Source organism: Aulonocara stuartgranti (assembly GCF_965226115.1).
Source record: "Aulonocara stuartgranti genome assembly, chromosome: 14".
Lineage (NCBI taxonomy): Eukaryota > Metazoa > Chordata > Actinopteri > Cichliformes > Cichlidae > Aulonocara > Aulonocara stuartgranti.
The window spans coordinates 36,350,388-36,371,857 of record NC_138950.1 but is presented as its reverse complement, the minus strand read 5'-3'; the positions used below and the strand labels follow the sequence as shown (position 1 = coordinate 36,371,857).

The 21,470-nt window shown below is 40.9% G+C and overlaps 1 protein-coding gene and 1 long non-coding RNA gene across 2 annotated transcripts in view; one reads left to right on the top strand and one right to left on the bottom strand.

The window, feature by feature from the left end:
• The first annotated feature begins 7,062 nt into the window (after positions 1–7,062).
• The window catches only part of ngef (neuronal guanine nucleotide exchange factor), a 33,753-nt gene continuing 19,345 nt past the window's right edge, over positions 7,063–21,470 (top strand). Inside the window, exons 1-4 of the mRNA XM_082501813.1 lie at positions 7,063–8,141; positions 13,006–13,111; positions 19,427–19,774; positions 20,095–20,159. Of these exons, the coding sequence (XP_082357939.1) occupies positions 7,934–8,141; positions 13,006–13,111; positions 19,427–19,774; positions 20,095–20,159 (727 nt within the window). The 5' untranslated portion in view covers positions 7,063–7,933. The remainder of the gene's footprint in view (positions 8,142–13,005; positions 13,112–19,426; positions 19,775–20,094; positions 20,160–21,470) is intronic.
• On the bottom strand, positions 12,081–13,081 carry LOC309687092. The gene is made up of 3 exons (XR_014270619.1): positions 12,990–13,081; positions 12,417–12,496; positions 12,081–12,293 (listed from the first exon to the last, which is right to left on the bottom strand). It is a non-coding gene; the product is annotated as an uncharacterized lncRNA (long non-coding RNA).

Here is a 21,470-nt window from a genome sequence, read left to right as displayed (position 1 = left end):
CCCATCTGCCTAGCACAGAGTGGATAGTGAAACTAATTGAATCATTATAAATACAGTATTTTATATTTATTACTTTTTATTAAATTTCTCATTACTTAATTATTATAGCACTAGGAATAAATAATAAGGGAAGGATGTGGATCAGCGCTATGATGCAAACCTGTGGCCATAGTACATATAGTCTTCTGGAGAAGGTAAAAATGTCATTGTGTGTGCATGTGTGTGTTTTATGTGTATAGATTTTTTAAAAATTATTACTCATTGACCAGATATGCCCTGTAAGGACAGGGGGAGGAAACAGCTACAAAAGGAGCTATGTGAGGTTGCTAAAGGTATTGGAGCACCTCACCAGCTGGATTAAAAGAGCACAGGTAACATTAACACATGTACCAGTTGTTGAATTGCAGAGGTATTCAAGAATGAAATCAATAATAAACACAACTGCAATGTTATGGTTCTATAACATGTTTCTATCATTACTTTATTAAGGATTAGGTGCAAGAGTTGTTAAGTGTGGACAATTAAATAATAGATTAATGCAATAGCAAATTGTGCCTTGTTCTCAGATGGACCACAAGTGGAGAGTGACAGATCAGATGAGGAGATGGAAGGAGGAAGAGAGTGAGTCACAGGCAGAGGCAAGTTTATTTTCCACAGTTTTTTTCATCAGTTTCATCACCATATGGTTCCAAGTGCTGTCACCAATCTTTGCATTATATTTTTTATCTCATAACACTTGTTTAATCAGCTACCATCTCTCCTATGGACTTTTTAATGTCTACAGTCTCAGATCAACACAGTCCCGCCCTCCAGCACTATCAGCATGAGCACCACCAGCAACCCTTTAACAGCAACATTGTATGCCATCAGCTAAAACATAGGCTAGGTTTGCTTTGCATTGTCTCCACATGATCACAAAGATATAGTATGATGCGATTCCATATTAGACTCTTCATGCATGTCGGTTGTTGTTATTCAGCCTGGTTCTATGTGCCCCTTTTTAACTTTGAGCACCCGCCCCTTCAAACATCTCTGCATGACCCTCGCCACTCCTGTATGGTCCTTCCAAGGTCAGAGGAAAGTGATTCACTGGGCTCATACTGCCAGATTCACTTGCTATCAGGTTGAGAATCTAACTGCTTCTTTCATGCAACAAAACCTCCAGTTCTCCACCTACCAGGTTATTAAAGCTATTACCCACATTGGGTCATTCTTGGGAACATATTGTGTTTCATTTTGTCACACAACTACCACCCTCATGTAATACTGTAATATTAACTATTAGTGATATTTTTTCCAAAGCTGTCCATTTCATAGTTCTCCTTAAAACTTGAGACTGCTCAACTTCAAAGTGTTTTTCGCTTGCATGCATTCGCTGAGGATATTGTCTCCGACCAGGAGCCTCAGTTCAAAGCTCGTGTCTGGAAGGAGTTGTGTTCCAAACTTGGGGCCCAGGTCAGCCTCTCTTCTGGTTTTCAACTGCAGACTAATCGACAGGTGGCGCTGGCTAATCTAGAGCATGAGGCCACTTTTTGCTGTATTACATCTACTAAGCTATCTCTTTGGATTTTCTAGCTTTTCTGGGTGGAATATGCCCATAACTCCATGACCTACAAACTCAAAAGTACTCTGTTCCCTCTGTCCAGCACCACATTTGTTGTTGCCGCTGTCTATGAAGGTGCATCTGTGCCAGAACAGTATAAGGAACAGAATAAATGCATTGCTGACTGCCCTGCTATGAACCAGACCAGAGAGTGGTTGTCCAATAAATATCCCTCTATGAACAGAATCTAAAAAGCTTGCACCTAGTCTTTTTCTCTTTTTCTCTTTTCATGCCTCCCAGCTCAAAGTGGTCTGGACCAGTCAACTGCCCTTTCCTCCAGTCATAAGAAATATAGATCCCCTTCCCTTATTTAAGTCATAGCTCAAAACATACTTGTTTAACCTGGCTTACTCACTTTAATACAGATCTTGTTGTCAAATCTTGTTTATTTGTTTTTTGTATCTTAATTTATTTTAATCTACTGTTTTATTGATATGTTTTTCTCTCTTTGTAAGGTAACCTTGGCTTTTAGAAGAGCACCCTCCAAATAAAATGTATCATTATTATTATTATAATTATTATTATTATTATTATTGTTGTGTGTAAAGTGATTCTGACCGGTGAATCTGTGAAAGAAAATTTACCTTTATTTTCTTTGTTAAGAGATAAGATGAGATAAGAGAGATAGCCTTTATTTGTTAGTTGCAGTTTTTTTGCCCACAACCGAGATGACAGACCTTGCCGACCGTACATACAATACACAAACATCACATTGGGGAGACAGGTCAGGCCAGGTAGCAAGGAAAAAAACATCAAAATGTGTAACACAAAAATGATAATACAGGAATGCACAGATATCAACACACCATAGCACAGTAAACACAGACAAGCAACATGGGAAAGTGTTCCAGTGTGTACAACTGATCTGGGACCGCTGCAATCTTTGATTGCGCCTCCAGCTGATCCAGTGTCCACATCGGATGGTAGGTAAGCGTTGGAGGAGGCGTTGGATCCGGGGTAGGGAGGGTGATGCATCAGTGAGTGCTTATCAGTATCAGTATATGTATGTGTGTGCGTGTCCATAGTTCAGCTGAGACAGTGTCCTTCGCCCTGCCAGGCTAAGTAAACAGTCTTCCAGCCAACCCAGGTGGCCTTGCATGGAACGGGAAGGAACAGACTAAACACAGTCGTTATCAGGGAGTTTTTGTTCAGCTCCAGCCTTGAGCCCACGGCTGGCGCCGAAGGGGTAACCGCATTATGATGGTGATTTTTCTTTTCTTTTGCAACAACTCATGAGAATTTCAAAGCTGTTCTTTAACACTCCGTCACTGGACTCTCAATCTCCCGTTGGAGAGCTGCGAGCTTCTCCATGATGTTATCAAATTTCCGCTCGGTGGTCTTGTCATTCTTGTGCTCAAAGAGCAGATTCTGGGACCTCACGACCGCAGTGAACTGCTCCAAGATGTAATCCAACTTCCGCTCAGAGGTGTTATTCTGAGTATTCACTGCAGCTGTTAGCTCCTCCAAGCTCTTAACCATGCTGCATTCAGTGAGCGCATTCTGAGAAGTCACGCCTCGTCCCATCATTTCAATCCCAGCGGGCAGCCTTGGGGGGGTTTGAACAGCCGGTTCCGCTTTCTTAATTCTCCGATAAGCCAGGGCCAAGCCAGCTCCGATCAGCAAGAACCCTGTTATCATGGTTCTGAATAGGTAGATATCTTCAGCGTCCTCGATCGACAGTCCCGCCAGGCACACGATCCTCTATTTCTGCCACCCGTCCATCGTGTATCCGGCAGGGAAAGTCCCTCCAGGGCACTCAGGCTCTCCTGAGCCCAGACTTCTCGTTGAGAAAAGGGTGTCAATAGCATTCAGAGACCAGTTGAATCCATAATTCTCTTTTAGGTTTTAGAAACAGACTGTGAGAGAGTGTTCCAGGGAAAAAGTAATACAAAAATCACGAGACTAGACAAGGACATAAGGGCTAAGCAGGGAAGATAAGGGAGAGGAGAGGAGAAAAAGTGCGTCCGCCTCCTCCGAGAGCCAAAAAGAGGAGGAAACCCGTGGAACGGTTTTGGGGAACCCTTGGTGCACACATGTTGCTGCTTATAGTGCTGAGTCTGACCCTTGTATGTGAAACACTTGGTTGGTGCTGACAGTGGTCCTGTTGCTGAGGTTGGGGTCATCCTGTAAACTCTTAAACGACCTCCACTGCTTCGGTGACTGGAACACAAGTAAGAGAGATGTCACTGATTTTGTCACTGAGCAGTGACAAAATTCTCAAGATAGTCTCCCTTTAGAAAACCACCAGGATTTGTCTCAGCATCACAGTAAAGTTCATCCCTTTGCAAGGATGTTTTTCTCTGCTTGAGTGAGTTAGTCAGACAAATTTCCCCCCCACTTGTCCATGTCCCTAGTGTGACATCCTGTCTCTGGCCACTGAGGACACACTCTGTATTTTGTTGGTGTTTCCAACGCACAACAAGTAGGTCAAACGTCTTTCGTTGCCTGGTATTAGACTTTTCATGTTGTGGTACACGAACCTTGTCAGTGAATTCAGAACTCTTTTCAGAGTATTCTCATCTGAAAGAGTTGTAAGTCTCTGTCTTGATCTGCCCCTCTTTTGATTTTAGCACACAATGGTAAAATTTGTTTGTCTGACCCATTCATTGAGCAGCTGGCTGTGTGTTCTGGAGGATTTTTGTTGCTTGGAGTTCCCCTAATTCAAGAGCTCATTTGCAGACAAATTAGATTTAAATAAATATTTTAGACTAGATTTAGGGGTTTTATTCACTTTACGGATTCATGTTTATATATCTTGGGGTTTTTTTTTTAAATGAGAGAAGACAAATTTGCTCAAATTATAAGTTTAATTTTTATGTTATTTATTTCAACTTCGTCATCATCATCATCATCAGTTTCTTTCTCTCATTACTTTTTTTTTTTTTTTTAATTTGTCTGTTTTAGTTTATGCTTAGTTATTACTGTGGTCATTGTTAATCCGTTAATTAATTTCTTATTTTCTCAATCCTTAAATCATATTTCTTAATTTTTTAATTAATTAATCTTATTTTTCCATTCTACCCATGTCTACCAGGGGCTGGGGAGTGGCCTGCAGTATCACCCTCCTTCTACTGGATGGTGGTGCTTTAGCTCAGTCCTACTACTAGTTAGCACTGTTGCATTTTTTTTATGTGTAATACCCTCTTTTGAACACACAATGTCACACTCTGTTGAATAGACCCGTGCTTACACGAAGTCGTGCACCTTTTAAACAAAACAAAGACACGACATAGAACAATAACAAACATTTACACCACTTTCTTTTAAAAAAATTGGAAGTATGTTACCCAAATGACTTAAAAACCATGTGGATATATCAATACAATTGTCACCATGTTGCTTTCATAACATTTTTTTTAAATTAAACAACTCAAAAAGCAGTGACCACTATTTTACCGGCCTCAATTTTTCCCACAGTTTCAAATCCTGTGATTACTTGTTGCTTTAACCGGACCTCAATTTTCCCTGCAAACATCTTTATACGATATCTTTTATGCCGATTATGTGTAGTCGTTGCTTTTCTAATGATTTAGCTTACACGGCTTTAAATGCTATACAAAGTTTATAAGGTCCTCGTGCTTCTGAGAGGAAAATCTCAACACATATGTTGTCGCTTTTCTCCTTAAGGCAGGGGACTTTAAACTTTCTATATTTAAATTGAAAATATTATATCATATATAAATTATGGTTAGAATTTTAAATTGTTTTACATGATGTGATGGACCTTCATCTCTCTGGCTCAGAGACAAAAGCTGGCGCACCCAGGCAGTAAACACTTTTATTGCATGTGGTAAAAACAGAATGTTAACATGATTGATCAAAAAGTTGAAGGGAAGCCCTTAGACCCCATGTCCAACTCGAGTTTCATCTCCTACACCTTTTGGATATCTCCCTATAAGGAGATGACACTTCTCACATCACCATGGCAACTAGCTCCTATCCTCCGCTCAGGGCTGTAGAGAAAAGTGCCCATTCCATAACACCTGATTTATGGCCCTGCTTTTTCTCTAGTAGTCAGCATTAAAGTTTGTACCTTCTGGTGCCATCTCTAGTGCAGGCAAACTAGACAGGTCAAAGGCATTAATCATCCATGTATAGGGATGGGAATCGAGAACCTGTTCTCTACAGGAAATGTTTTCTAGTAGTCTAAATTTCTTGTAATCGCAAGTCTGCTTGCCTATTGATTCAGCCTATCGGTTCATACTCTTACATTACATTTAGTTGATTTCAGTTGTCGGAGGAGCAAAATACTAGTGCAGTCTACAGCTTGGATATGGACATAACATATTTTAATTGCACAAAAGGACAAGTGTAACAATGGTTGCATTCAGTTGTTTAAAGGAGGTGGCAGAAACACTCAGGACAGTCAAAAAGTCATGACCACACCATCAGTTCATCAGTAGGATGAACAAATTAAAGGTTTTCAGGCCACACTAACAGTAATGTTCAGTGATAAGCACAACTGAATTATTCATGATTTTCATAAATTCAAGATCTTCTATAGACATTTGAGGTTAATTCTCTTGCTTTCTCATTGAAGAAATGGTAGATAGGGGGCAGGGTTTAATAAGAATATTTTCTTCTTCCTGCTCCTTTTCACACATGGTTGTTGTGTTTTGTTGACAGAAGATGTGGTTGTTTTGTTTGATTTGTAGTACCAAGTGTGAAATAAATAAAAATGAAATGAAATGAAATGAAAGTCACGATTGTATTGCTTTACCAACGGCTCCTCTATGTGAGCAATGGAGATTTGGTTAACTTGAATGGTGGGAATGCTGCTCCCCAACTTATAGACTTCTCTATAAGGTAGCGAGAACTAAAATCCACACATACACGCACCCACCATTGTCCAACATCAGTAATAACACACTTATCATTTCAGTAGCAAGACACCCTTGCAGAAAACAATAAAAAGTGGGAAATTTTGCTGCATGCTTTAAACGTTAAAAAGTACTACCACCTGGTGGAAAAATATAGAAAAAAAAATTCAAAGTAAATAGTACAAGAGCAAAATATTCCTTGATGTTAAGATAAATGTGGGAGCAAATGTTGGTTATCGGCCAGCTTAGCTACTTCAAGCTAATCCAAGGAAGTGAGATGGTGCATTGGTTAGCAATGTTGCCTGAGTTCAATGCCACCATCTGTGTGGAGTTTGCATGTTCTCCCTATGCTTGTGTGTGTTCTCTCCAGGTACTCCAGCTTACTCCCACAGTCCAAAGACATGTGATTGTAATTCTAAATTGCCATAGTTGTGAATGGTTATGTTTCTATGTGTTAGCCCTACGTCAGATTGGTGACCTATCCAGGGAGAAGCTCGCCCCTCGCCCTATAGGATAGGCTCCAGCAACCTGCAAACCTGATAAGAGAATGGATGGATAGGTGATAATTATTCATTCATCCATCTATTCTATTCGGTCAATTCCACATTCTTTATTTAGTTATATGATAATTATTAACATAATCGTTCTGTTTTCCTTTAAGAGTAAATAAAGCAGGAATCATGTAGGTTAGTGAATTCCACAGTAAACCATCTTCTGTTTGTAGAAACTGTGCAGGATCTTTATTTTACAGTAAAGGTTATTCCAGTAAACAAATTCTTTGCACTTCCTTTTTTGGTTGGTACTGTTCAAAGGCAGAGAAAGCAACTTTATTGCTCTGTTGAAAAAAGGAAAAGATGAACTTTAAACTCTCCTTGTCAGCTGACTAGAGATAAAACTATTATGTGGGACAACGGATCAACAGGGTCAGAAACTCTTGAAGAACAAAGGCCAAGAACAAAAACATGCCTTGATTTCATGAAGGGATCTGAGAAATGTAGAAGGCACAGACATTTATAAGCATTTCCAAGTGGCTTTTCTGGTTCTGCAACAGAGAAAGTTTTAGAGCAGAAAGGCATTATAAGCTGGTAAGACTAGGTTGAGTTCAGGAATGTTGGCACATAACAGGGTGGTGCAAGGAGGCAGAAAGAGGGAGGGACACAAACAGAGGAGGGACAAAGAACAGGAGAGAGTCATAAATGTAATAATTACACTGTAGTCATAAATAAGCGTCAAGCACTCTTTCCACAGGTTACCCATGTAGTTAACAACATTATTGCTGTACGGATAGGAGCAAGAGAGGGCTGAGGATTCCCTTTTCTGATCTTAAAATTGTTTTCAACTGCATTCTTTTTTTTTCTTTTCATTTTTCACGTGAATTTCTGATTCCAAGTGATGGATTTATTCCTGGATTCTGGCTAACTATGGCAAATTTCTTTCCACTCATTTCCTCAACACCAAACAACATTTTCCAGTCTTAGTTTTTCACGAAAATTGAGCAATAGATTTCACTATGTCTGTAGCTACCCTGTTCAGGGGTAAGTGGGGACAGAAACCAAAAGACGTCACAGAAAAGCAACCAGTTGTGGTTCAACCAAGCCAAGAGGAACATGATGATGATGACTCCAGCACTGGATTTAGTAGAGAACCTATTCGCAGAAACTCCCGCTTTTACCGGTCAATGAGGAAGAAGAGACTGATCTCATCTGAGCAATCTGAAAGTAAGACAAGAAGACTAGTACAGAATTTGGCTGTGACCACAATTCAACAATGAATTTGCAGTTAATTTGAAGTTAATTTTAGCTGGGCTTTTAGCCCAGCTAAAATCTTTTTTTTTACTTAGATGCTAGATGTATAGTTAACTTTAAATTAATCATTTATATATAACTGTGCTTAAGCTAGGTTATGAATTCATTTCTCACACGTTGTTATCAAAGGCATCGTGTTAGGGACTGCTGTAGTTAATGGTGCAGTTGTTATTGAAAGTAGAACAAAGGCAGTTTCTATCCTTCAGTAGAAATCTACATGAATACAACCTGAGAAACTGGTTCTGTTTGAACCGCGTACAGCGGTGAATAATGTATTTCCCACGGGTAAATGGACTGGCGTTCAACCTATGACCTCATCAAAGCAAGAACAACCTTGAGTTTAAATGTTAAAATGAACCTACCTGGATAACGATATATTGTTAAGTATATATACTTAATGTCTTGCTATATATATATATATAACCCCAATATATAACCCCAATTTTGAACAAAGAAACAAACAAGCATGCTGTTTAAATGCTGTGTAAATAAGACTGGGATTTGTCTCTGCCTGATTTCCCCAATGACTTTCATGTCTGCTTCAATGAGCCCCTCTAGGACTACACTCACTTCACCACCAGGTGAACTACGACTCAGCTTGACCTCAGCAGAAGTGGCCCACATGAAGTTGCAGGCCCTGACAGTATACTAGAATGGACACAGAGATTGTGCCAGTCAGCTGTCAGATAATGGGATCTCATCAGTGTTTCATACAGCCTGCAAACCTTGAGAATAAGGACTTGTATATATGTCTCCTATTCTTGGACCACTTATGCCCTCAGTACAATAATTCAACAAACTCAGCAGCAAAAACTTGCAAAACCTGACCTGAGCTTCTCCCTCTTCAGTTGGTTCCTGGACTTCTTAATCACTAGATCCCCCTAGGTTGTGTATGAGACCTCTCATACACTGCTCGGTAGAATATCAAAGCTCTCACATTGTGACGTTTGTAGATGACACAGGAGTGGTGAGATGGAGAACCAACAGTGATGCGTCTGACTACAGGCAGGAATTACAAAACAACCAGCAGGCTGGTGCTCTAGAAAACCAAGGAGATGATTGTGGATTTCAGGAAGTGTAGAATCCCCCCCGTCACACTCCTATACATCGAGGGAGTAGCTGTTGAAGAGGACTCCAGCTGTAAGGATCTCAGTGTACATCTTTAAGAGGACCTTTTCTGGAGTCACAAGACATCCTTCCTTGTTCAGAAGACGTACCACCGTCACTACTTTCTTAGAAAGTTCAGGTTCACTGTATTTTGGGGCTAAGTATTGACCACAACAGGAAAAGACTCAGCTGTGTTTTAGAAGAAAGGTCACACTGTCAAAAAAAAAGAAGCCAAGTAAGTCCACTGTGACCAACCATTATTGAACACAAGGGGTGGATTATGACACCAGCTATTAGTCAGCTATACTCCTACTTCTACTACACCTTGCTCCAAGTCACCATCAGTAATTCACATGATTGTGTGTTGGAGTAATGTCATACAGAGGTTTTACACCTTGGTCCCTTACAGTCAAAATTATTTTTTCCCCACATCTCAGCTCATGTGACAGCCAAGATGGTTACTAGTGGCTTGTGACTACAATGACCAGAATGAATGAAAACCTACGCAGGGATCTTTTTAAAATCCTAATATCTATATCTATATATCTATATATCTATATCTATATATCTATATATCTATATATCTATATCTATATATCTATATATCTATATCTATATCTATATATCTCTATATCTCTATATATCTATATATCTATATATATCTATATCTATCTCTCTCTCTCTCTCTCTCTCTCTCTCTCTCTCTATATATATATATATATATATATATATATATATAGAGAGAGAGAGAGAGACGGAGCAATACTGGAAGAGCATATGGGAGAAGGACGCAACCCATAACGGCAATGCTCAGTGGCTAGTGGATCTGAGGGCAGACCATAGCAACCTCCCTGAACAGGGTCCAGTAACAATCACGGTGGGAGACATCCATGCAAGGGTCTCTAGTATGAAGAGTTGGACAGCACCAGGCCCTGACATGGTTCACGCCTACTGGCTGAAGAAGCTGACTGCACTCCACGAGCGTCTGGCAGCACAAATGAACCAGCTGCTAGTTAACGAGAGACACCTGGAATGGCTAACCGAAGGTCGGACGGTCCTGATCCCCAAGGACCCCAAGAAGGGACCAGTCCCATCCAACTACCGACCAATAACCTGCCTCAATACTACATGGAAGCTCCTGTCAGGCATCATATCGGCTAAGATGAACAGGCACATGGGTCAATACATGAGCGGGGCACAGAAAGGGATTGGCAAGAATACCAGAGGCACAAAACACCAGCTACTGGTAGACAGAACAGTCAGCCGAGACTCCTGTACATGGATGACATCAAGCTGTATGCCAAGAGTGAACGAGACATCGATTCACTGATCCACACTACCAGGATATACAGCAATGACATCGGGATGTCATTCGGGCTGGAGAAGTGTAGTCGGATGGTAACAAAGAGAGGGAAGGTAGTCAGGGGATCGAGCTACCAGAAGGCAACATTGCAGACATGGAGGACAGTTACAAGTACCTGGGGATCCCGCAGGCGAATGGGAACCATAAAGAGGCCGCTAGGAAACCTGCAACCACCAAGTACCTGCAGAGGGTCAGACAAGTCCTGAGGAGTCAGCTGAATGGTAAGAACAAGATCCGGGCTATCAACACCTACGTCCTGCCCGTGATCAGGTACCCTGCTGGTATAATAAGTTGGCCAAAGGAGGAGATAGAAGCCACTGACATCAAGACAAGAAAGCTCCTTACCATGCATGGAGGGTTTCACCCCAAGTCCAGCACTCTGAGGCTGTACACTAAGCGGAAGGAAGGGGGCCGGGGACTGGTGAGTGTCAGCACCACAGTCCAGGATGAGACAACGAACATCCAAGAATACATTGGGAAGATGGCCCCAACTGACCGAGTGCTCAGTGAATACCTCAGGCAGCAGAAACCCAAGAAAGAGGAGGGAGACGAGGAACCATCATGGAAGGACCCTGCACGGTATGTACCACCGGCAGATAGAGGAGGTGGCTGATACCCAGAAATCCTACCAGTGGCTGGACAAAGCTGGACTGAAAGACAGCACAGAGGCACTAATCATGGCAGCACAAGAACAAGCTCTGAGCACAAGATCCATAGAGGCTGGGGTCTATCACACCAGGCAAGACCCCAGGTGCAGGCTGTGTAAAGATGCCCCTGAGACAATCCAGCACATAACAGCAGGGTGCAAGATGCTAGCAGGCAAGGCATACATGGAACGCCATAACCAAGTGGCCGGCATAGTGTACAGGAACATCTGTGCCGAGTATAACCTGGAAGTCCCGAGGTCAAAATGGGAGATGCCCCCAAGGGTGGTGGAGAATGACCGAGCTAAGATCCTGTGGGACTTCCAGATACAGACGGACAAAATGGTGGTGGCTAACCAACCGGACATAGTGGTGGTAGACAAACAGAAGAAGACGGCCGTAGTGATCGATGTAGCGGTTCCGAATGACAGCAATATCAGGAAGAAGGAACACGAGAAGCTGGAGAAATACCAAGGGCTCAGAGAAGAGCTCGAGAGGATGTGGAGGGTGAAGGTAACGGTGGTCCCCGTGGTAATCGGAGCACTAGGTGCGGTGACTCCCAAGCTAGGCGAGTGGCTCCAGCAGATCCCGGGAACAACATCGGAGATCTCTGTCCAGAAGAGCGCAGTCCTGGGAACAGCTAAGATACTGCGCAGGACCCTCAAGCTCCCAGGCCTCTGGTAGAGGACCCGAGCTTGAAGGATAAACCGCCCGCAGGGGTGACCTGGGTACCAGTTATTTAACCTAAAAACAATTACAGACCTAGATAATGGAATTTTAATATAAACCTTCAAAACATGTCTAAAAGCACTCTTACCTTAAGCTATGTTTCTTTCCTCTTGCAATTTTTATAGCAAATCTCTGATGTTCAAGTGGAATGGCCTTTAATCCATCCATTCTCTTCCACTTATCCTTATCAGGGTTGCGGGGGGACTGGAATCTAACACAGGGCTGAAATGTTATAAAGCCAGAAGAAAAAATGGAGATTGATTCATTCAGTCTTCATCCAACTACTGGTCCCAGTGAGATTTCCTGAATCCTTGTTGTTGAATTACACTTAGTCTAGCCCCTCACCAATTTGCCTTTGGAGAGCCTATCAGGCACAAATTGCCTCTGAAGACATAGGTCCTAGGATCACTTTGGCACCTAAATCACTTTAACATAATAAGACAGTTACTCATAGCGGAGGGATGTTTACATTCAAGTGATAAAGTACTTTAGTGATAACTGAATAGCAGAGTTACAGGTCAACAAAGAGGGCTTAGTATTCTTTTCATTTCCTATTACCAGTAGACACCTTTTACTCTGACAAAATACTTTACCTCAAAATTGAAATGTTTATCTCATGGCTGCTGGCAGTGACCTGTGTCTGTACAGAGTAATTAACTTTTTAAGGTGCTCTGAGTGTTTGAAAACCTAGAAAAGCAATGACAATCTAACACTTCAGCCAGTTTAATTACAAAAATTCATAAAAAAAAACCCCCCCAAACTACTTCACATAGGAAACAGGTGTGAGTGAAAGAGAAAGACAGAAAAACAGATAGATTTTTTGTAACCCACTAGAAATAAGTGATTAAAATGTAGCCATTTTAACTACTGTGTAATTTTCAAATTCCTCCCTACTATATCTATAAATACACTCTCTACCTTTCTAACTTTCCAGATTCCACCAGGCTTACTTTGGACCACAGTCCATCCAGTAGTGCAGGATCTTCCTCCTCTCATTCTCCCTTACCCCACAAGTCACCTTTGTTGCCAGGGGCTAGACGGTGAGTCTGCATGCCTTCACTGCCCAACCCTGTAACCAAACACACCCAGAAAACAAACAATCACATAACAATGCTTGCTTGAACATTGTACACTGCTTTATAATTAACACCTGGCACTCTTAGTGGCTTATCATATCTGTGATAAGCACACAAGTCTCTGTGAAAGTTAAGTCTTTGTTCTTCTCGTGGTTCTAGGTCGTTAATCAAGAGTTTTCTGTTTTGACTTTTGAATCGTGTTAATTCATTATTGTTTTGATTGAAGAAGTGGGATTTGTTTCTAGATTCTATTAATTATCTTTGCACTTATGAGTTTTCCTATCTCTGTTTGTTTCCAATTGTATTATTTTATGTAACTGATATAGTCATAAATTACTTTATGTTTGTTAGTTCCCTTCTGGTCTCTTAGTTTCATCTCTGTGTTTTGCCTTTATTATCTCCCATGTTCAGCCGGTCTTGTCTTGTGTCTGTTTACCCTTTTGTGTGTGTCAAGCTCAGGTGTCTTAGTCTTGGTATTAGTTCCTGTTTTATTTTGATAGTTCCTTGCCTCATGTGCTTTATGTTCAGTTTTACTTTTCCCAATTTCTTTACCCTGATTAGCTTCAGCTCTGTTCCCTGGTATTTCCCCATCTCCCTAATTAGTCTCCTGTATATATTCTCTGTTTCCCTCTGTCCTTTGTCAGAGCACTTGCCCTTTTTTTGTCTTCAAGTTCCTGAGTGCTTGTTTTTTAGTGGTCTTCCCCAGTGTAGGTTTTCTGTTGACAGAAGAGTTAAAAAATAAGAGACAAAAATACCCATCAAGTCAAGCAAATTTATAATATTTGAAATTACTAATAAGAACAAAGGATTCATGTGGTGAAAGGTGTAAGATAATCTGATTAAGTATGTCTAAAGTGGTGCATTTTAAGAAAAGATTTGAAAATGCAAAGATGTTAAACTGACTGGATCTTATATACCCCTTTTCTAATGAGCTCTGAGCTCTACCTGAGCACTCATTGTGCTTTATACAATTTGCCTCATTCATCCATTCATATAGAGAGCAACTTGGGATTAGTATCTTGCCTAGTGATATTTGCCATGCTGGAGCATCCAGGGGTCAAATCACCAACCTTCTGATTAGTAGATTACCTGCCAGATATGCTGGCTTGACCTAAAAAGTCACATTTGACTTTTTAGTCACATTTGACATTTGACAACCATACATATGACAGTAAAAAGGCCTGTATTGTAACTTGCGTCTAAAGATGGTGACTTTGCCTCCACACCTAAACAGAAACATGAGTACATTCCGGGGTTAAACTGGGATTCAGCAGGTGGGAGAATCCTAAAATCGGTTGTAGCAGCTCAGGGTGGGGAAAAAAATCACAACTCACAATAATTTCTTTTGTGGGCTCCATCGGATTTTCAGTGTATTGGCTGTGATCAGCTGACCATTCAGCAAGATGTGAGCACATTTATGAGCAGTCTTCACTAATTTCCCTCCCCTACATTGACAGCATACTGTTTATACTGTATTAATAGTAGGTGGTATAACTTTGGTATGAAGGGGAAACTCAGTGAATGAATCTTAGCATCATCAGCTTAAACTTAATTCTCAATTTTAATAATTCTTGATGCATTTTTTTTGGTTTGTTATTTTGCTTTGATTCTTTGTAAGGCGCTTGGAAAGTAAAGGACTTCTTTAAATTTCTTGAAGATGTTTCACCTCTCATCCGACAAGCTTCTTTAGTTCCAAAACTAAAGTGTCCCAGTCCCATCTGTACTCCACCATTTCGTTTTAAAACTAGAAACTTAAACCACCACTCTCCTTAGATTACCATAACCTGGATGACTGAGAACCTACACAGATACTCTGATTCTTTGTTTAACGCACAGCTCTGTAACACTTAGTTGTCACCATGTAAACGTGAGCGTTTCACCTACATTTGTGACTAAAAATGGACCTGCAATATAAACATGTATAAGACGAACGTGAATAAAAAGTAAAATAATCTAAGGAGCTTGAAAAGAAAGCGACTGGTCCTTTTGAAGTTTCTTCACAAAACTTAAAGAAATGACATGACATGTCATTTACATCATGGAGCCTTGCTCTTAAAAAACTGACAGAGATGTAACACTGTCTGTGAAGCTGGATTTAAGAAATAAGTGCTTAAAGTTAAAGTTTTAAAAACATGTTTAGTGCCATCTTCTGTCAATAAGTGATGTCATGTGCTTGGTTGGTTGGCTAATAGACTTAAATTAATTTATGCTAGCTAGTTAAGGAGAAAATTGATAACTCAGAAGAAAATAAGGACACTAACAAACAAAGATTTTTATGATAAGAAAACAAGTGTCCACTTTCACTTTACTGGCTGTTGAAGACACTCTGTGTATTTTGCTGTGGTTTCTGACACACAACAAATAAGTCAAACTTTCTTTGTTGCCTAGTCTTAGACTTCTCATGCTGTGCTAAACAAGCCTTCTCCATGAATTCAAACACCTTTTTAAGAGTATTCTCATCTAGAAGCATAGAAAGTCTCGGATCTGCTCTTCTTTAGCACTTCTCTGGTAAAATTTGTTTGTCTCACCTGTTCATTAAGCAGCTGGTGCTGTGCCTTCTGGAGGATTTTTGTTGCCTGGAAGTCCTTAACTGAAGAGCTCATTTGCAGACTTTTAGAAGTAATCCTGTTTTGTCTTCATCTGAGGCTGAATTCTCAGGTGGTTCCTGCAATTAGCCATCTTATGTGCTGTTTGCTCATACTGATGTACAAGCTTTAGGCAGTCCTTGCCAAAGTGGGTTAAAATTGTATGTAGTTCACATACATGGGTCAGTACCAGACAGAAACATGGGTGTGCCATGGATTCCCCAATCTCACCCACTGTGGCCAACTTGTACATGGAAGAAGTGAAAAAGAGGGCTTTGTTATCTTACCCTGGAACACCACCAAGTCATTGGTTCAGGTATGTAATGGCACCTGGGTGAAAATCAAATCTCAGGACCAACCACAATTCACTGATCACATTAACTCAGTGGACCAACACATAAAGTTCACCAGGGAGAATATGAAAAGTGCCAGGTTACTAATGGGGGACATTTAAAAGTTGATGTGTACCATAAACCTACGCATACGGATTAGCATTTAACGTTCGACTCTCATCATCCACTGGAGCATGCACACCATCCCCACAGACACAGTGGCCAGGGAAGCAGAAGAACGTCACATCAGGAAGGCCCTGAGAATATGTGGTTATCCCAGCTGGACTTTTGTTGAAGCTGGGAAGGCGCATAAAGAAAGCTCCAGTCGATCCAGGGGAGGACAACCACTGCCTAAGCGGAAAAAAAACCCCTGGTGATGCCATATGTGTCAGGAGTATCAGAACAGTTGAGATGCATTTATCCCTCTGTGGCGTTTAAACCCCAAAACACGCTGCACCAAGAATTGGTCCACCCCAAGGATCGGGTCCCCCAACACAAACGGAGTAATATAGCGTACGCTGTTAAGTGCCATGATTTATGTATCGGGGAAACCAAGCAACCTTCGGATGGCACAACACAGAAGAGCTACCTACCAACTCTGCAGTCTATTTGCACCTACAGGCCAGCGGGCAGTCTTTCAATGATGAGGATGTACAAATCCTGGACAGGGAGGAACGCTGGTTTGAGCGTCGAGTCTTTCCTTTACGGGAAAAAGGAAAGACCATCTCTGAATCAAGGAGGTGGCTTAAGGGTACATCTTTCACCATCTTACAATGCTGTGATTGCAGCCATTTCCCAACCCTCTGTGAATGGTAGTCATGGCCATTGATCAGTGGTCTTTGATCAGTAGTTGTTGATCAATGGTCATGATAATTTGCATATTAATGATCAAGGAACTGATCTCATTCAGTGGTCCTAGTTTCAGTCATTGGGCACTTCTCATCTTTCAACATTGTCAGAATATGTCTTTTTCCCCTTTTCAATTCAGTTGTTTTAAGTAAACTGTGAAACTTTATTTGTTATTTTTTACTGTAGATGAAGTGCAAAGGGTTTAACTATTGCAGTGTGTACTTTGCATTAGATGGAGGAGTTGTACAGGGAGGCATAGGCAGGAATGATTTCCTGTGTCATTCAGTGGTGCATTTGGGTAATCTCAGTCTCACACTGAACTCCTTTGACTGGTCAGCACGTAATGGAGTGGTTGGTCCAGCATTGTACTTATCTTGGACATCATCTGCCTCTCCAACAGCACCTTAAGGGAGTCCATCTCCATCCCCACAACATTACCAGCCTTGCGGATCAGTTTATTGAGTCTCTTCGCATCTGCGACCCTTAACCTGATGTCCCAGTGTGGAACAGCATAGAGGACAGCACTGGCCACAACAGACTAATAGAAAATCCTGAGCATTGTCCAACGTCAAAGATGTCTCAGCCGCCTTAGAAAATAGACAGAACTCGGTCCCTTCCTGTACAGTGCAGTGGTATTTTTTTTTAACCCAGTCCAGTTTATTATCTATGTGTACTCCGAGGTATTTATGGTCCTCTACAATATCGACCCCCTGGATTGAAACAGGGGTCACAGGTTCCTGGTCCTCCTAAAGTCCACGATCAGTTCTTTGGTCTTTGTTACGTTGAGCTACAGATGATTCTGCTCACACCACGTTACAAAGGAGCCAACCACAGCCTGGTACTCTGTCTCATCACCCTCTCTGATGCATTCAGTCACTGCAGAGTCATCAGAAAACGTCTGAAAATGGCAGGTCTCTGTGCAGTGGCTGAAGTATGTGGTGTAGCGGGTGAAGAGGAAAGGGGAGAGCAGCAGTATATTAATGACTAACCTCGTATTGTGGATGGATTATCTCTGTGGTTCTCCTGACTGACGTTTGGTCCGTTTACAGCATCCTGCCATGCGATTGCATTTGCTCCTAATCATTGGGAACCCTCACATTAACTTTTATCGAGTGGAAAAAAGTCCTCTGTTCGTTAGCGTTCGTCCTCCAGCTTTACTGTTTATGTTATGCTAGCATAGCTTTTTCGCGCTAGCGATCACGTAGCACATCATTATATACCAACTAGCCCAACTTCAGTAACCCTACAAACGTTGCTGCTGTTTACTTTCCTGTCTTCATTTATGTTGGAAGTGATAGTAGAGCTGTATGTTTTAATTTGTTTTAGAAATCCCTCATTGTATATTATATTTAGAGGGAAGCTAGCAAGCGAACTCCCTGCTAACTTCTAACTCTGTTAAATGTCATAAATTCCGTTTTCATGGATGCTTGGATGTTAAACTTAATTGTTACACCTGATAGAGCAGAACGTTGATCATTTTATTACAGATGAAAGAATTTAGACAGTTTTTAACTCTCAGTAATGCTGCAGTGTTCGTTTGACTTATGGACCTGCAGCGGAGTTTGGGCCCAGACATGGCTAATGACATCAGACTTACAGACCGGATAGGTCGGGGCTGGTCAAGGATAAGTCTTTCCAGGGTTTTCATGATGTGGGAAGTCAGTGCCACAGGTCTCTAACCATGGGGGGGCACTGGGACATGGCGTTTTTGGTACAGAAATAAGGGATGATGTCTTCCACAACACTGGACCCTCTGTGGACTTAGACTCATCATGAACAGTTTATGATAGACTCCACAAAGCTGGAGGGCACAGGGACTCACCTTGTCTGGTCCAGCAGACTTGCCCGAGTGGAGTCTTCTCATTTTTCTCTGAACCTGGTCATGAGTGAAAGTGACAGGTGGGGGAGGGGTGTCAGGACTTTCACAGGAGGCTATGGTGGAATGTGGAGACAGAGGGAGAGTGGATTGCAGGCTGACTACAGGTCAGGTCAGAGGGGTGAGCATTTACCTCAGTTTTGAATCTGTTAAAAAACACATTCAGCTCATTGGCTTTGTCCTCACTGCCCCAGCTTCTTTGCTGTTGGATGACCTGGATGCAGTGATTGTCGTCATGCTACTCCACACCTCTGTCATGCTATTCTGCTGGAGTTTCCACTCCAGCTTTCTCCAGTAATTGTCCTTAGCCTCTCTCATCTTGCCCTTCAATAATGCCTGAACCATTCTCACCTCGCTAATTAATTAACAATACGTTGACCAAGTTAATCCAAGTCTTTCTCCAAGTTTCTTCACTTACATCTACATGAAACTAGTTATATAAACTAGCAGCTAATTTAAAGATTTCTCATGCACAAGGGCAATATATTTTCCTGTGATAATGAAAAAACCTAATTATAATATCCAGTAAATATGCACACAAATTTAAGAATTTGCTGTTGTCAGTTAAGCTTTAGATGATGTGAATGGCTTCTGTACATGTATTTCTAAGGTGTGTTTCTTGTTTTTCTTCTGTCAGATGTAGTCCTCAGCTCTCGCGGCAGCCTCATCATTCCAGAGATTTGTTGCCAAGCAATGGTGAGTTCAGTAGCACACATGCTCTGTACAACCAGAATGCTGCGGATAAGAGAAGAGGAGGAGTGGGAGGAAAGAGGACTGTGGAAATATCAGCTGCTTCATACAGCCAGCAAAGAGATTTTACAGCAGAAATGAGCACGGACTGGACTCACAACAGTGACAGTGAAGCCATAGAAGAGCTTTCTGAGCAAACAGCTAAAGCTTGCACTGTGAAGGATACCAGAAGGAAGACCATGAACTCACAACAGCCTAATTCTGAAGGAGACCAGGATATCCACATGAACCACAGGTCAGATCAAATTACTTTAGAAATAGAGATATAAATATTTTAGAAATAGAGATATAAATTTATAAAAAAAATTAAAAATCATTTGAATTCTGATGAAAGCAAATAATATGACGAGAAATTAGACAAATAAATAAGATAAAAATGCTTATTGTTTTTTCACAAAATAAAATTACACATTGTAAGAATGTATATTATGAATTATATTATCTTATGAAAAGATTTGAAATTTAGTAGTGATGACACACACACACACACACACCCAGAGAAAGCGAGAGATAAGCGCTCTCTTCACAAAGGTATGTCCTTTTTTTTCTTCATAGGGTGCTGAGAAATGGAGAATGCTCACAGACAATCTGCCACAGTCTCAAAATCATCAAAAATATTGGTGAGTTTGACAAAGGGTGAGAGTAGTGCATATATTACACCCACCATCAGAGCTATTGCTAGAAAACCCTTTTGTATTTGTTTCTATATTACACCATTCATGTAAGCTCTCTAGCACTTTACTAATTCAATAATATGCATGATAAAATCTTCCTGTATGTAGATTCAGATCGCTGACTGGTTAAGCAATTTTGTGCCTCATATAGAGTTTCCTGGATTGATAGACTACTCCACACAGTCTAATTCACTTTGGATGATTTTTACAGGGATTAGTAGAAATTTACTCATGATGGCAGCATTTAAGAATATAATAAAGAATTCTAAATCTTAAATGAAGAAGAGGAAGCCTGAAAATTGACTAAGAAGTGGAACAATACAGTACACATAGACCATATGTTTCTCTAAAGTCTGTGCATTTATTTTTGCTATGTGTGAGACTGTACTTTCACCCTGCTCTTATGTAATTCAAGTCCAGTTCTACACCCACAAAAGTAATCTGCAGTATATGACTGAGGAAGATTACACAACATGTTCCAATTTCTGCACCAGCAAACTTTCAGCCCACCTGTGAGAAGCACAGTTTAGCTGTGTTGGGGTGTCTGTAGCTCAGGATGTGGAGAGGTTCATCTTATAATTTGAAGGTTGGTAGTTTATATCCCTGGCTGCTCCAGTCTCCAGTCTGCATGTCTAAGTATACTTGGGCAAGATACTTAATCTCAAGGTGGTCTCTGAAGATATGCTCCTCAAGTATAAATGTGTGTGAATGTTAGATAGAAAGCACTTGGGTGTAGGAAAAATAGTGCTTGAATGATTGTTTGGGTTTGGGATTGATTGTGTGTAAATGTGTGAATTTGTAAAGGGCTTTGCATGCTCAAGCAGAATAGAAACGAGCTATATAAGAACCAACCAGTCCAATTATTAATAACAAATTTTAATTATCCAGAGTTTCTATTAATATTTTGTTAGTATATATTTAAGTTTTTCTAAGGAGCTTGAAAAGTAAGTAAATGGACTTCTTTATGTTTTGTGAAGACGTCTCACCTCTAAACGTTTTCTTCAGTTCTAAAACTTATCCATGGAATGAACCAGTTTTTCTACTTCTTCGGTTTTGATTTTGACCCAGGTATCACCACATATCATATCAACTCAGTAGATAGAAACATAGTTCACCAGGAAAGATACAGGGAAGACTCAAAAGATAATGCACTGAGGAGCATATAAGCCTTAACACTGTTTAACGAGTTTACCAGAAGCCCCCCACACAGTCTGGTATCTAGTGTTTCACTCCCATCACCACCAGGAACAACAACTT